A 14008-nucleotide genomic window follows, 5' to 3' on the forward strand; every position below is an offset into this window, starting at 1 on the left:
TACTTTTTAGAACTTTTCCAAAAGGATGGGATCAATTTCAATACCGAATTTGTTTGAATAGTTCTATTTCATTGCTAACTTTTGTGGACAATTTCACGATTACGAGAAGAAAATGAGCTTGTCGAAGGAACGCAAAAGTTTAGACTTGGATGAAGAGAATGAGTCATCGTCGACGAATTACTTGCGTTCTCAATGGACCGTTTGTGTGAAATCGGTCAAAATGTTGAAGAAAGTGACTGTTATTATGAGAAGTGCCGAGAGAGTTGATCGAGTTTTCGGATCTGCTTGGCTCCAATCGGAGAAATATATGACTAAAGTGAGAAATTATTTTTTCAGTCTCTACTCATATCAGAATCCCTTCAGATCTATGCGAATGATACGAATGTCCCAAAAGGAGCCACTCTTCATCCCCACTTCTACCATTTCAACCCACCAATCACTAATATGGGTACTGTTTATCCTGAATACCTGCCCAATCTTCTCTCGAATCTCAGGAAAATACACGTCTCAACTCATCGGTCGTGCTCTTCGTAATCGTGGAATCGAACCAACTGTCATCTTCTGTTCTCCAACTCTACGAACTCTTCAAACTGCAGCGGCCATCGCGAAATCGACTGGGGCAAGAATTCTCGTTGAACCGGGACTCTTGGAGCCAATCGAATGGTATCGTAAAGCTGGTGCCAAGCAATTACCAGATTTTCTCGACGATGTTTTCGATTTCCCTCAAGTTGACAAAACATAGTGAGTGGTGAAGCTTTTTCGATTGAGAATTCATAAATTTGGATTGTTTCAGCAAGCCAATCTTCACAATGCATGAATTCAGCAGCATGTTCGAGGCGAAGAGTCAGGATCAGTGCATTCAACGTATCATGCTTGTCGTCAAAAAGTTCGTTTCAAACAATAGAAGGCCCCTATTTTCTTATTTTTCAGTATTTGTGTGATTCAACGTGATACTCCAGCTTTGATTGTCGGTCATGCTGTTACTATGGATGTGGCATCTCGTATCGGACAACATGGTGACACGTTGAGCGTTGAACAAATGGAAGATTTGACGTCCTATGAAGATTCCACGTACCCATCCGATCCGAGTGAACAAGCAGCAAAATTGGAAATGGGAGTTCGTTACCCGCCATCGAGTGTGATGGGATTAGTTCGTAGCAATGATTCTCCGCCACATGTTCTCAAGACTGTGCCTGACTTGATTCCACCACTTTCGATGGGACCGTTTACTAATAGAATTCTGCATTGAAATTGTATTAAAGAAAATGAAAGTTTACAGAAGTACTTATAGAATTCTATTTTCTTTGAAAACGACCTGTTTATGAACCGTATTTTACATGATAAAAGTGATGGCTAAATGGGGGTTTGGGTTATAATACTTGCAGTCGTTTCTACAAAGAATCTTGGAAATCATCACGCCTTTTCGATAGTAACGACTGCATGCGTCAATATATTACAGTAAGAAAGGGTTATGAAAGATAGGTGGAAGGAAAAGAAAAAGGCACAAAACTAATACTTACTACACGAAAAATAGACCAAAAATCTATGCTTCACTTGTACCAAAGACAGTCGCTTTTGGCTTATGGGTTAATGGAGTCGATGAAAATATTCTGGAGCTGGGAGTTATTCCAAACATCTGCTGGCCCAGTGACAAATCGCATGGATCCGTTCTCGCCGTTTCGACGTTCTGAATGTTAGTCTATTGATAGGTAACATTTTTTTTGTTTTTACCGATTCTTGACTGTCTGCTCTATCCACAGAATGCAATGGGAGAATATCAAATTCACTGATCGATTCATTTCTCGACGCTTTCAGAGATCGAAGCACCTCTCTCTTCGAGCGAACATCCGGATCATATGGAACCACTGTCACTTTTCCGTATCGTTTCCTGAACCGAGGTAGTCGCGTTTTGATGGTGTGCCGGATTGTGAAAACTACGGCACCGACGAGAATAGCGAGGAAAAATAGTGACAGAATAGTGAGCGCTGGAAAACCGGATGTTTATAGTTTCTCAAAACAGTAAAATAACTTACCGATAGCTGAAAAGTTCGCCTTTCCGGTAAAGATATAGCACCCCCGGAATGCAAGTACGAAGAAGAAGAGTAGAAAAGCGAACAAGAATACGTAACAGACGTGTTGAATGGAGTAACGTCGACAGAAGTCGCCGAATGAACCGTATCTGTAGTATCGATACTTGACTCCACACCATTCACATGTTTTCTCTTGTTTCAAATGTTCACTGATACATCCGTGATGAACAAGAAAACCGCAGAAACATGGACGAATCAGCTTTGCGTTATTTCGTTCCGACCATTCTGGGTTTTGATATTTCTGGTTTTGGCACAATGCACACGAGTTAGCGGCTTCCAACTGTTTTGGAGAGCTTGTTGATGCTTTGCTCGACATGAACAATAGTCGTCCCGATGTGCTTTTGGAAGGAGAGAGAGATTGTCGCGGTGTTGTCTGTAATAATAAAAATAAAATGATTTAGTTGACACAACAAAAATCAGAGAATTTTAAAAAACTATGTCATGTTTTTATGGTGACGCCCACTTTACCTGTTCCGGTCGGTACTTTTGATGACATTGACTGCAAGTGCCTCCGAAAAATGTCTCGTTGTCGATGGCGCACGTTGTATGAACGAACACTCTGAAATTAAAGACATTTAGTTTCCAAGGGGTGGAAAAGATAATATCAAGACTGTTTTCGTCATTTTCGAAACGAGACAGAAATCATGACACTCGTGACGATGTGAAGACTGTCGATAGATTGAAATTTAAAAGGTCTGACAGCAACATAGGTAAACTTTAAACTTAGAAAAGGTAAATTCAATTCATATCAAAAGAAAACGCTTCTTTATGCAATTTTGTTTTAGAGAGGTGATCATTCACTCGACTGTTCCAAAGAATACTTTTATCGAAGTGCTTCACTTACAATGGACAATGACAGGGCTTGACGAAGTTGGGTACAGCTCCACTGATCTTATTGAAACATAACAAACAACAAATGGAAGTGTCAGCAGGAAGGATGCTTGTCTGAAAAAGGGGAAATTGAAAAAACGTGAACAGAAAAGAACATGCAGACAAGAATGAGAATTGATTCAAAAATTGAATGTGGACGTATAGTTTGAATACATTTGTTGGTTAAATAGACAGGAAAAATTTAGAATGAAACGATGTTAGCTCATATGAAGACTTTTAAAAGAAATAAACATAAAATATTAATATATAATCTTGTCAGCAGAAATTAGATTAATATTTTCAACAGAAAAAAACCAGTAGATTACATCTCAGGGGATTAGGACAATTGTTGTTCACTTCTAGAACTAAGTTGATACAGCAGATAAAAATTCTTCAATTGTTTTCTAGAGAATTGATTAATTGTTGCAAGGAAAAGTTCACATCGACCATGATTTCACAAACCGACTATTTCGGGTGGTTAGCGGATTAGCACTAGACACCGATGACGTAACATACCATCGACGGTACTTCTTGAATTGTCGAAAGTAGCGGCGGATCGCGTCGTTTCCGGCCGTGCATCAGTCTTTTTGATGTCGCTGATGGGAAACCAACAAAATTTTTCTGAAATTGAGTATTGTATTTAATTTAGAAAAAATAAAGATAGAAAAAACACCGACCTCTTCTTCTGTCGTCGACGCCGTCACAGTTTCTTCATCGTGTGGGACAGCGGATATATCGGCGGGAAAGTATCCCTCCGCATCCATCTGAGAGAAAGAGAGATAAAAAATGAAAGTGGAAGCAAGGTGATAAGTGATTAGTTAGCGATGTTGATAGTGATTTGATACAAGATGTATCGACAAATGGAATCAATCGAGAAACGAAAGAAAATTATTTCTATAGGAGTAAAATTCACGAAAGAGTGACCGTTCAGTGAGAAAATCATATTACATTATTTAGTGAAAAACTGGCGAAAATGCACACAATGCATGTTACAGGGTGCTTTGAATGCAGTTATGCTCCGAAATTCTGGAACACCACACTTTTGCATTCTCTGTTGACTAGTTGCGATACTTATTTTTTGAATAATGTTGTAAAACGAATAACATTCAAAATATTTACGGAAAATCATCGATTACGCATGAGCTGAAATTGCTAAAACAGTTGTTTCAGTGGTTGAAAAATGAGTTCTCATGCGCTGCGGTCTACTGTAACCTAAGCGTTGTGTGAGGATCAATACAAAATGCGTTCATGCGCCTTTAATATTTTTGTATTAGTGAACGCAAGGAGGCTCTCATTCCAGTTCTCCTTCTCATTCTTCCTGTTCAATCTCCAGTTAAAAAATGTTTTCGTCGAATAATGTTTATGTTTTAATTCTTTTTGAACTAGACGTTATTGATTATTCCCACGACTACAATTTAGCTCTTTGAAATATTGTTCATTTCGCCTCGTAACTTCACGTGTATTTCTTCAACTCTGTTCATTTTCCAGTCTCTGTCACTACGTATTCCACGACTTGAACATGGAAAACGTTGGAGGTAAGTCGTTCTTGTCTCTTGACATATTCTTATTAATTTTATTTTCAGGATGCGGAGATGTTGGTCCACGGCGGAGTTCAAGAAAGCGCATAATAAAGAAAGATGTAGACTTTCATTATGAGTGCGATTTCAATACCGCTGTAAGTTTCAATAAACTTGGAGTTCAGCTTTTAATTATTTTTCAGATGTATCAATCAACCTCATCTCTCTCCCAACCAGCTCCGCAAACGAAGAGAGTGAGAACTGCGAGACCATCATACCGTATGCCTACAGTTGTCGTTAAAGAACAGGCTGGAATCGGCGAAGAAGTGGAAAGCAACTACGAGGCTTCGAATTTTCAACCGAATTATCAACAGAATTATCAACCGAATTCTCAACCAAATTATCAATCGAACTATCGATCGAATTATCAATCGAATTGTCAAACGCGTTATACGGGGGAGCCGGATACTCTATTGGTTGATCCAGTGAATCGTCAATCATTGTTGGATAGTCTTGTGAGACTCGAACAACCGGATATAATCAATATGAACACATCTGACATTTTAGATATTCATTGCGAGGTACGAAAAATTAAACTCCTTCATTTAAAATTAAAAACAATTTTTCAGAACTTGAAACGTCGATTTGAAACCATCACTTGCGCTTATCTCAAAGATTGGAGTGTTCCTCGCGCTATTCAACTCTCCGCAGTTCCATCACGCTTTGTAGGTATTAACCAAATCAATCAACTCAACCATTTGCCTGAATCTGATGAACTCGTTGTAAAAGATGTCGTCGAAAAAATGCTCAACGCCGTCACTCCCATCGACAATTGATCTTTTTACTGCATTGAACATGTCATCTATGTATCAATATTCACTCGTTTTTACCTCTTTTTCATGTCATGTTCCCGTTTTATAACCACAAGTAGTGTACTAGTTTCGTTAGAATTCCCCTGGAAACTTTAAGCTCTAAATGTAAAACGAAATATAATGTGGACCCAATAAAATAATATCCGAATAAAAATTCTGCGACTAGACTAGACATTGAACGCTGTGAAAGAAAAAATAATTGAATTCTCGAAAGAGAAGTATATAAGTGACCTAGTCAATGATCACGAGATTCAAGAAGTCTCCAATGAAATATTCTTTCTTCCATAAATAACACGTAGTCCACTCCATCTGATTCTTTGATCCAACTGCTTTTTCATTCATATTTTCCTGTCAAATTGTACATGTTATTCCCATTTGTTTTGAAGGTTTTCGGTCAACAAGAAATGTAAGATCTCTCTTCGTGACCCACCAGTTCCCACCGTGGGTTTCTTGCTATTCCAGTCCGAAGTTTGATCGTGAGAAACTCCGAATTCTGTCTCCGCACCTTTTTTCTAGTTTTTGCCCTATTGACTACACTTTCAGAGCAAAAAATGAATTATACTCTTTCCATGAAATAGATTTTTGCACCCATCAATTATTGTCTTGTCCTTTGTTTTTGTTTTCAAAACTCCTCCTTATCGAAGCTCCAAAACCTTTCATTTCTCACGTCTAGTAATCTTTAAATTCAGCTCGTTTGAAGTCATTTGGATGCAGCTGATTTCAGATTATACGACTAGGTTCTAGTTATTCACTATCAGAAATTTCATGGAACGAAATACTTCTTCTCCAATGGGTGAGTTGAATTGATTGATAGGAAATGATAGTTTATTGAGTATAGACGGATTAAGAGATAACAAAGTTTGACTTTGAACTTTAGAGCTGTAGAGGCGACTTAAAATAGTTTTAAAAAACTCCAATCTTAAAAATTACTTGGGAACTGAACCTCTTATAGTTTCCTGGAATTCTGTCCAGCTGTACTGTTGACTGTTCATGACGCTTCTGTCTTTAGGGACTTTTGTGTCTGATGTCTCAGTAATCTTGAAAATAACACAGTCTACGTTCCCTTTAACGCTTATTCTTTTATTGACGTCAATATGAGTTTTCATCTGAATTCTAATTTCCACTTTATTTTTCTGCAAGTTATTCGTACTTGATTGAACTTTTTAGTTCTCGATAACTCAGTTCAACATCATCATCACAAAATCACAACTCAACTCAACTACTAGTTATCTGACAACTTCTTTTCTCTTTCTCTAAATTATTGGGTTTGTATACACAGGTGTACACACATCTAACCTTCTACGCCTTTCGACTCCCTCACTCGAATTAAGAATTGGTTTTGATCAGTCGCGAGTTCATTCAATCCTATTTACATTCATTCTCTGATATATTAGGTTGGGTGGGCGAAGTAATGTCAGGAAGTTCAATATGACCAATAGTACATCAGGTGAGAAATCAAAAAAGGAACTGTAGTTGCAGTTTTCAGCCAGAGATCTAGGTAGAGATAACTAGATTCAGGAGTTATTGAGTTTCAGAAAAATTGATTTCTTTCTGTGTTTCCCCTACTTTCAGTCTTCACAAATCTCATTACAGGATCGTTTTATTTGCGAGAGACCGGTGAGATACGTGATGTATACGAGATCTTCCTTCTGGTGGAATGTCCGGTTCACGTAATAAATATCATCTTGCTCCTGGCTGCTCCGAGTTTAATATTCTCTTCAAAAACTTTAGTGAATCTAAATCTGAAAGTAACCGTTGCTACACTAAACACTTGTTTCCAATCTCTGATAATTACAGATGACAATTGCCAGTTACTTCCTAGCTGGTGTGCTCATGAGTATCTCTCGTCTATCATGGCTCATATGTGACCTATTCTGGGTTCCAATATCCTCAATGGAAATTCTGATGTATTCAAGATTCGTGTTCCAAACATCAAGTAATTCTTTCCCATTATTGCATCATTCTGATTTAACCCCATAGTCATCCTCTCTTTCCAGTTGCCGCCCATCTTTTCGTTTTGTCTGCAGAACGGGCAATCGCCACTTGTCGCTCGAAACGATATGAGCAGAACTCGTGTTATCCTGTCATTATTTTTTGCTGTATTTTAACGGTAAGCTTTTAACTCTTTTTTGGAAGTAATGTAGTATGGAACACTAGATGGCATTAACTTTGATTTCTCTGATTGTTCATTTGGTTCTCACACTTTCTCTTTTCTTCCTACCATAATTCCAGTAGTGATCTTTTTGTGAACTCCGAATTGAGAAGTAAAATTTTCGGATTTCTCATTTTCCCTCTTATCTGAATCCTATTTTTCTAGTCAATCGTTCATTAGATCCTGATCATTCTCTTGTTCCTGTTTTTCTTATTTTCCACCAACTCTAAGTATTTTGTTCCTCAATCAATGATCATTGAATATATAGTCGTTCCTCGATTTATGTTTTTGTTAATACATAGAACGCTTTTCTGTAGAAAATAGCTTCTGAAAATTTCTACCAGGAAATCAATCTTGGTTCCTTGTTATGCTTTAAACGATGTAACCATAATGATTCATCCCAAAGTTCTGATTTACTAACCTAATTTCACCTCTATTACAGTACCCCTATTCTCTAATTCAACTATATTCGAAGTACAACTTCCAAAAAGGTCGAGAGATAAATGTTGTTATGTATTTGGGAGCTGCGCTTGTATCATTTTTGGTACGCTACCATTCGGTTATCTTGCTCTTCAATTTCAAGTCTTCCAGATTCTACTAGCTGTGTTCAGAGTGAATAAGAAAAAGGTGAAGGAGCGAAGATTCAAGGGACCTATAAGTGAAGCATATCAGGTAAGAGGGGTCCCTTCTTCTTATCATAATCCTTGAATTATCATCTCTAAAAGACAAAACAAACCGACACGGGCGGGATAAATAGACACATTCCCATGTGACGTCCTTCCTAATCAACAAGATATCTCCTCCTCTAGTCAGCTGATACGCATTCATATTTCAATGTACACACTGACCCCTTTGAGATAAAAGATGAATGAACCGGTATCTATGGATTATTGTATTTGATCTGATCATAAAAGAGTAGAGAGAGAACGTTCAAAGGACACTCTTGTATTGAAACAAAGTTCAGTTTGAAGTAAGCAAAACATTTTAAGTGATGTAAGGTATCTCATTTGGATCAAAGTACTCACCGAGTTTTGCAAGGAAGTTTAGAATTTTTAAAACGTAATTATGGGTCAGATGGGGAAGTATTTGAAATGTCATTCCAATTGGTTTAACACAAAAACAATCGTGTTAATCGTAAAATCCAATTTCAAACCCGAGTGAGTCAGCTGATTTTTGTTGCAATTCAAAAACGGAGTACTCCAGAGCTTTTGAAAATTTCTCCAGGTGAAACAAAGATTCCAATTTCTAACTTTTTTTGTGCAAATCTGATGTTTCTGATTATTCTGAAATGCGCATTCGTAATCAATCTAAATCGGTATGCACGTGCCATTTCTGAAATATCACCTGCTGCCAGGTGGTCAAGTATTTCGGATTTTTAGCGATATTTTAGTGAGTGCGCATGAGCTTTGAGTTGATTATGACGGATGTCAGAAAGGGGAATCAAGTGAGAGAAGGAAAGAGAAGTTTCAAGGAATTTGAAAACGTTGTGAAAGAAAATTTCAGAGGGTTGGGAATTCAGTGATGGTTAGGAAAAATGTAGACTAGTCGTCGGATTCTGAAAAGTTAAATTTCGTCCTGAACTCAAATTGCTTCAGACAGTTCAAAATTTTGGTCGAAATCTTCAGTTTTAGAAATTGATGAAAGTAATACTCTTAATCTGGGAATAATGAGGTTACTATATCCTAAAAAATTGAATGATAGGGTCCGTGAAAAATGAAAATCTAGAGTTGCACTAGAGCATACCACTTGGAAAAACAGTTCTCACTGTTTTTCTTCGTATCTCACAATTAATTACTCTTTCTCTCCTTCTCCTCTTTCTTATCATTCATCTGATACCTGGTCATTATGCAAATGTGTCTGTATCATGTGAATTTTGGTCGAGTTGATTTGATATGAGAAGATATGAACAATGAGAGGAATTCCCCCGATTTTCTTCTGATCACACGTAGAATCTGATTTGCAACGACGAAGAAAGCTTTGTTGCAGACCAGACGTAAACAGAAGAACCTGATCAGAAGACGTTAAAGACGTTGAAGTCGGAGAAGCCTTGAGAAGAAGGGCATCCCCAATTTCACATGATTCCCTCGGGGAAGCCCTCACCTTCTTTGTGATCTCAAAAAATGAGATAAGAAGGAAAAGCCCCCAGATGTTACAGTTTTCTCTGTGTGTGTGTGTGTAATAAGTGAATGAAACACTCAGTTGTTATTCTTGTTACCGATACTGCTGATTCTTGAAAAAACTAAGAAAAAGAGAAAGAATTGGAGAAAAAGTAGAAGAAAAAGGAGAAGAAGCTGGGCGTCTCGAGTGTAAAATATGTACGAAAAATGCTACAGTAGGAGAAAGAGAGAGAAAGTAAATGGTCATGTGGATGAAGTATTCAAGACAATAAGTCTTACTTTATTTGAGAAATAATGAAGAATGTACCTAGGCGAATTGGTCATAAATCAAACGAACTGGAACATTGCTTTTGTTCATTGAATTTCTGATTTGAAGTTTTTGGAAAATTCTCAAAAACTGAAGTTCATAATGGAGTTAAGATGTAAATATGAACTGTCTGTGAACTGGAAGAACCCGAGAAGTGCCAATCACGTTACTACTGTCTTTTCTAGGACTCAGGGGGTACTGTAGGAGTACAGTAGCTTAAGTTAGCCAGAAACTCTTGCTCAAAACGGGCATTGTATAAGCGAAAACCGAAAATGAACAGCTCTACTGGCACACCAGACGATCCCCTTTCTGATAATCCAATTGCGTTTCTCTAGATCAACATTTCCCAAATTTTCAATTATAATTTCCCTATTCCAGGTTCGAGAAAACATCCGAACATCACGTCTTCTACTTCAAATATTTGTGATCTTCTCAGTCTTCGTTGGCCTATCCACATTTTTTCTCCTCCGATTCTCGGCTTCCCTCACTGACCCAACTAAAAAATGGGTGACCATCACAAACGGGTTTCTCTACGACATGCTCATTTCCACTGGAACTACCTGCACAACTCTCGTTTTTCTCCAGTTTTTGATTCCAGATGAGACGCAGAAGAAGTGGTCACACATACTACGTAAGATACAGGATCACAAGAGTAGTAACATGTGAATTTATTCAGATCTTCCATGTCACAACAGAAATGTGAGACCTGAGAGTAAGAGAATCCGATTCAGAAGTATCCACGGTGTTGATGTGGAAGTGGGGAATGGAACGGTGAGTTCCATGAGTCATTCGAGATTCCTGAATAATTTTCGTAGTTGAAACTATAAAAATTCCTAAAAATGTTTACTGTGTTCGTCAAAAAGATGTTTGATTGTCCACATAACATAACTTCCTAGTACCAAGTGTATACATAACTTATCTTTCTGTGGCCCTTCTGATCTAAACCAGTTTTTCGATGAATTGGTTTTGGCCTGGAACGTATGTATGTACCAAACCATAGTATACGGTATGTCTTGATGTTTTGTTTCACGTGAAGATGGAAAAACGGCAGAGGCCAGCCCACGGGGGGCACCGGATGCCTAGTTCAAGGTTTAGGATTAATTAGAAATAGACAAAAAGAAAGAAGAAGGAAAGAGAAGAAAATGCAATTGAATAGGATAATAAAACAGTGATTTATTTCATTTTTCAGGCAGAAGAAGAGGCTAGAGTATACTTCTCTCAATTGTCACTGGCTTGGAAACTGTAGGATTGATGAGAAATTATAAGAATCGATATGATTTTTTGAACTTTAGTTCATAAAACTGGAAAAATGAGAAGGTGAGCAACGAAACACTCTCATAGTACAGAAAGCATGTTGATGAAGTTGAAAAACGTGCAGCACTCATACCAGCAGTGAAAATGATAAACTGAAAAAAAGTTTGATACTGATTGGTGGTCTTGGTTTATGCTGTAGATCTTAGGTAGGATTCTGATAAAATGTGTCCACTTCTAAAAAAGAGGAATGACACTAAAACCTAATACGAAAATTGGATCAAGGAAGCCATTCGTTCAGAGTCCCTCAGAATGTTTTGCTTCAAATGCGCCCAAGGTGCGACAGTTATTTGAGTTTCATTTTTTTCTGATGTCTAGCTACAGATCTCAAGATATTCTACATTTCCAGTCTCAACAGTCCAAAAGTTCGGTCAGCCATCTGAAAGTACAATTTTTCAACTATCACAAATCACTTGACCTTCTTTCCAGTCATTTCTATTCCTTTGTGTAGTTCTAAAACATACAAAACCACTTTTAATTATCTGAATCTACAATTGAGTTATCTATGTTAATGATCTGAAAGGGATTCCATCTTGATGGCCAACTCGTCTTCAGGTGTTTAGATAACTGACAAAATCCGATCCTTGGTACCAAAAATTAATTAATTAGTAAGAGAATGTGAATCAAAAAGTCATGGGATACACTTCCTTGACCCATCAATCAACTGTTATCAGTTTCGACTTTGGACCACACTGATTCCAGTCTGTCTACTTTTCATGATCACTGTCTTTTTGTTTATAATAGAATAGACTGAGAAAGAAGAGAGAAAGAGAAGGTGCAACTATTAATTGCAGAAGGATGAAACACATGTATTTACTTCTATAAATTTGAAAGACAGTCTTATGATCCTGGCTGCTGATTACTGTAGAAATTGTCTCTTTTTGGGAAGGAATTCATGTGAATCCGAAGAGAGACAATGGGGGAATCCCGAGGTCTAAGAATTGAAAATAACAAAATATCGAAAGTACATTCACTTCCTTATTGTAGAAAAAACAACTGGTTAGTTGTGTTCTGATGGTACTGTAGTTTCTGTGTTAGTGTGTGTTGCTGTTCAAGGACCAAACTAGATCCAGTTCCGTTCAGATTTCAGAAGAAACTTCTGAACCTTGAAATTCAGCACCTCGTCATTCGGTTGACGATGTTATCACATCACTAATTAACTCTTGAAGTACCTAAAAAAATTGTGAAATTCTTGCCATGGTGACACACCCCGCCACGAAATGACCGTTTGAACTCAAACTTTTTAGTTCCAATTTTAATTGCAGACGACCTCAAGAAGATATTTTCGCCCAAAATTCCATTCACTCTCTTCTCTTTGCTGCAATACGAGCCGAGTCACCTGACAGTCTCGAACACTTGATACTGGTTTCAGTCGTCTTGAAAAAAGTGATTCTGAATTTGTTCTGCTGCAAGATTGACCAAAAAGAAGAGAGAAAAAGGAGAGTGAGTAGGAATCAGGGTCAGTTTGTATTCGTTCGATGGACCCGGAGACGTCGACGTCGTTGACGGGAAGAGGTCGTAAATTAGCCGAAAATGTGGCAGCATTGCGTTTTCATCTTAAACGATTCCCTTCTTGCATGTGCCTTTTTTGAACAGATTGTGTTTGGTTGGGTTGGGTGTTGCCACTCAACGATACAGTATACTTTGAGAAAGAGAGAGAAGTTCACAGATCTGCTGGAATTCGAGGAACGATCGTTAAAGAATAAAGTTAATTAGGAGTAGTGGTATTTTGAATCTGGAAGTTTTGCAAACACGAGTGATACATGGACATAGAAGCATCTTGTACCCACGGGCTGGGCTGGAAAGTGTAAATTGGCGGATGAACTTTTGAAAAAGTTAGAATTGAACCTGATTTATGATGCCTAACGGTTATTTTGTACTTTTCTGAATGTATTACTAAGTTGCCGGAATAGATCCATCGATCCTTCTCAAAAGAAGCGTCTGGAGATCTGTTCGAGCCTCCATCGTTCGAATTCAGAATGACTCGGACGTCTAGACACAAAAAGATTACATTTTAAAGGTCTAAAAAGTGGTTTCTTTCTAGGTCTATAACTCTGAACCAAACAAAGAAGCATACTAATAAGTTTCCACTCATTCCTTATCCTGTTTTCTGTTCGAACAGATCATGAGCTTGTTTACCATCAACTGGCTTAGAAACATAATATTTATCCACTTATCATACTTCCAATAAAATCAGATGATCTGGGGTCACGGTACTTGTTAGTGTAAACTTTGAATGAAGTTCGTCTAGTCACATTCACACGTGAAGTCGTTGCAACAACTGAATTTGGAGTCAACAACGTTGAGCCTTTACCTATTGGCACTTATCAGATGACTGCCAGTTTTTTGGGGTCACGATTTTGTGTTTCCGAATGAAAGTCCATTTGATCACGCTTTTGTTAAAGGTGTATGCAATTTCGTTGCAGCAAAAATTGTCAACAATGACTCGTGAATGGAAGGAAATTTATTTGACAATTCCATAAACACCTTCTGACAATAAGACGTCTTCATTCGTTCTCAACGGATCTTTGTCCTTTCTGTCTTGGCCAGATTCTTCTTCGCCGTCGTCTTCTTCGACGCCTTCATCAGATGGACGTAAACAAGAGACGCTGATTTGCGTTTCCTCTTGCACTGAGTGCTTCAGGCACTCTGAACTGGTACACGACGACACAAAACGCAACGGGCCGCCCGACACAAACCAACGTCTTCTGAAGGCGAATGGATGAAAGACGGGGACCCATAAATCTCGATCCGTCAACAATTGGTCACATG

General features: G+C 38.0%; 4 protein-coding genes across 4 annotated transcripts; 3 read left to right on the top strand and 1 right to left on the bottom strand.

Annotated features, from left to right (window-relative positions):
* Positions 1-112: 112 nt before the first annotated feature.
* Positions 113-1249, top strand: GCK72_018106 (uncharacterized protein; the record flags this gene model as incomplete). Its single annotated transcript, XM_053732394.1, has 5 exons — positions 113-316; positions 364-448; positions 495-741; positions 794-886; positions 931-1249. The coding sequence occupies 5 exons, from the start codon at positions 113-115 to the stop codon at positions 1247-1249; spliced, it is 948 nt and encodes a 315-aa protein (XP_053581307.1).
* A 294-nt stretch (positions 1250-1543) lies between these two features.
* On the bottom strand, positions 1544-3724 carry GCK72_018107 (uncharacterized protein; the record flags this gene model as incomplete). Its single annotated transcript, XM_053732395.1, has 7 exons — positions 1544-1687; positions 1732-1985; positions 2034-2463; positions 2559-2649; positions 2935-3035; positions 3477-3581; positions 3638-3724. The coding sequence occupies 7 exons, from the start codon at positions 3722-3724 to the stop codon at positions 1544-1546; spliced, it is 1212 nt and encodes a 403-aa protein (XP_053581308.1).
* Positions 3725-4479: 755 nt separating this feature from the next.
* Positions 4480-5313, top strand: GCK72_018108 (uncharacterized protein; the record flags this gene model as incomplete). Its single annotated transcript, XM_053732396.1, has 4 exons — positions 4480-4495; positions 4544-4635; positions 4681-5058; positions 5107-5313. The coding sequence occupies 4 exons, from the start codon at positions 4480-4482 to the stop codon at positions 5311-5313; spliced, it is 693 nt and encodes a 230-aa protein (XP_053581309.1).
* An 801-nt stretch (positions 5314-6114) lies between these two features.
* Positions 6115-10744, top strand: GCK72_018109 (uncharacterized protein; the record flags this gene model as incomplete). Its single annotated transcript, XM_053732397.1, has 8 exons — positions 6115-6142; positions 6943-7097; positions 7147-7285; positions 7347-7459; positions 7944-8045; positions 8093-8173; positions 10304-10556; positions 10602-10744. 8 exons carry the CDS (start codon positions 6115-6117, stop codon positions 10742-10744), a joined length of 1014 nt encoding a protein of 337 aa, XP_053581310.1.
* Between the last annotated feature and the right edge of the window lie 3264 nt (positions 10745-14008).

The sequence above is a fragment of the Caenorhabditis remanei genome, chromosome V (genome assembly GCF_010183535.1).
Source record: "Caenorhabditis remanei strain PX506 chromosome V, whole genome shotgun sequence".
NCBI classification, from domain to species: domain Eukaryota; kingdom Metazoa; phylum Nematoda; class Chromadorea; order Rhabditida; family Rhabditidae; genus Caenorhabditis; species Caenorhabditis remanei.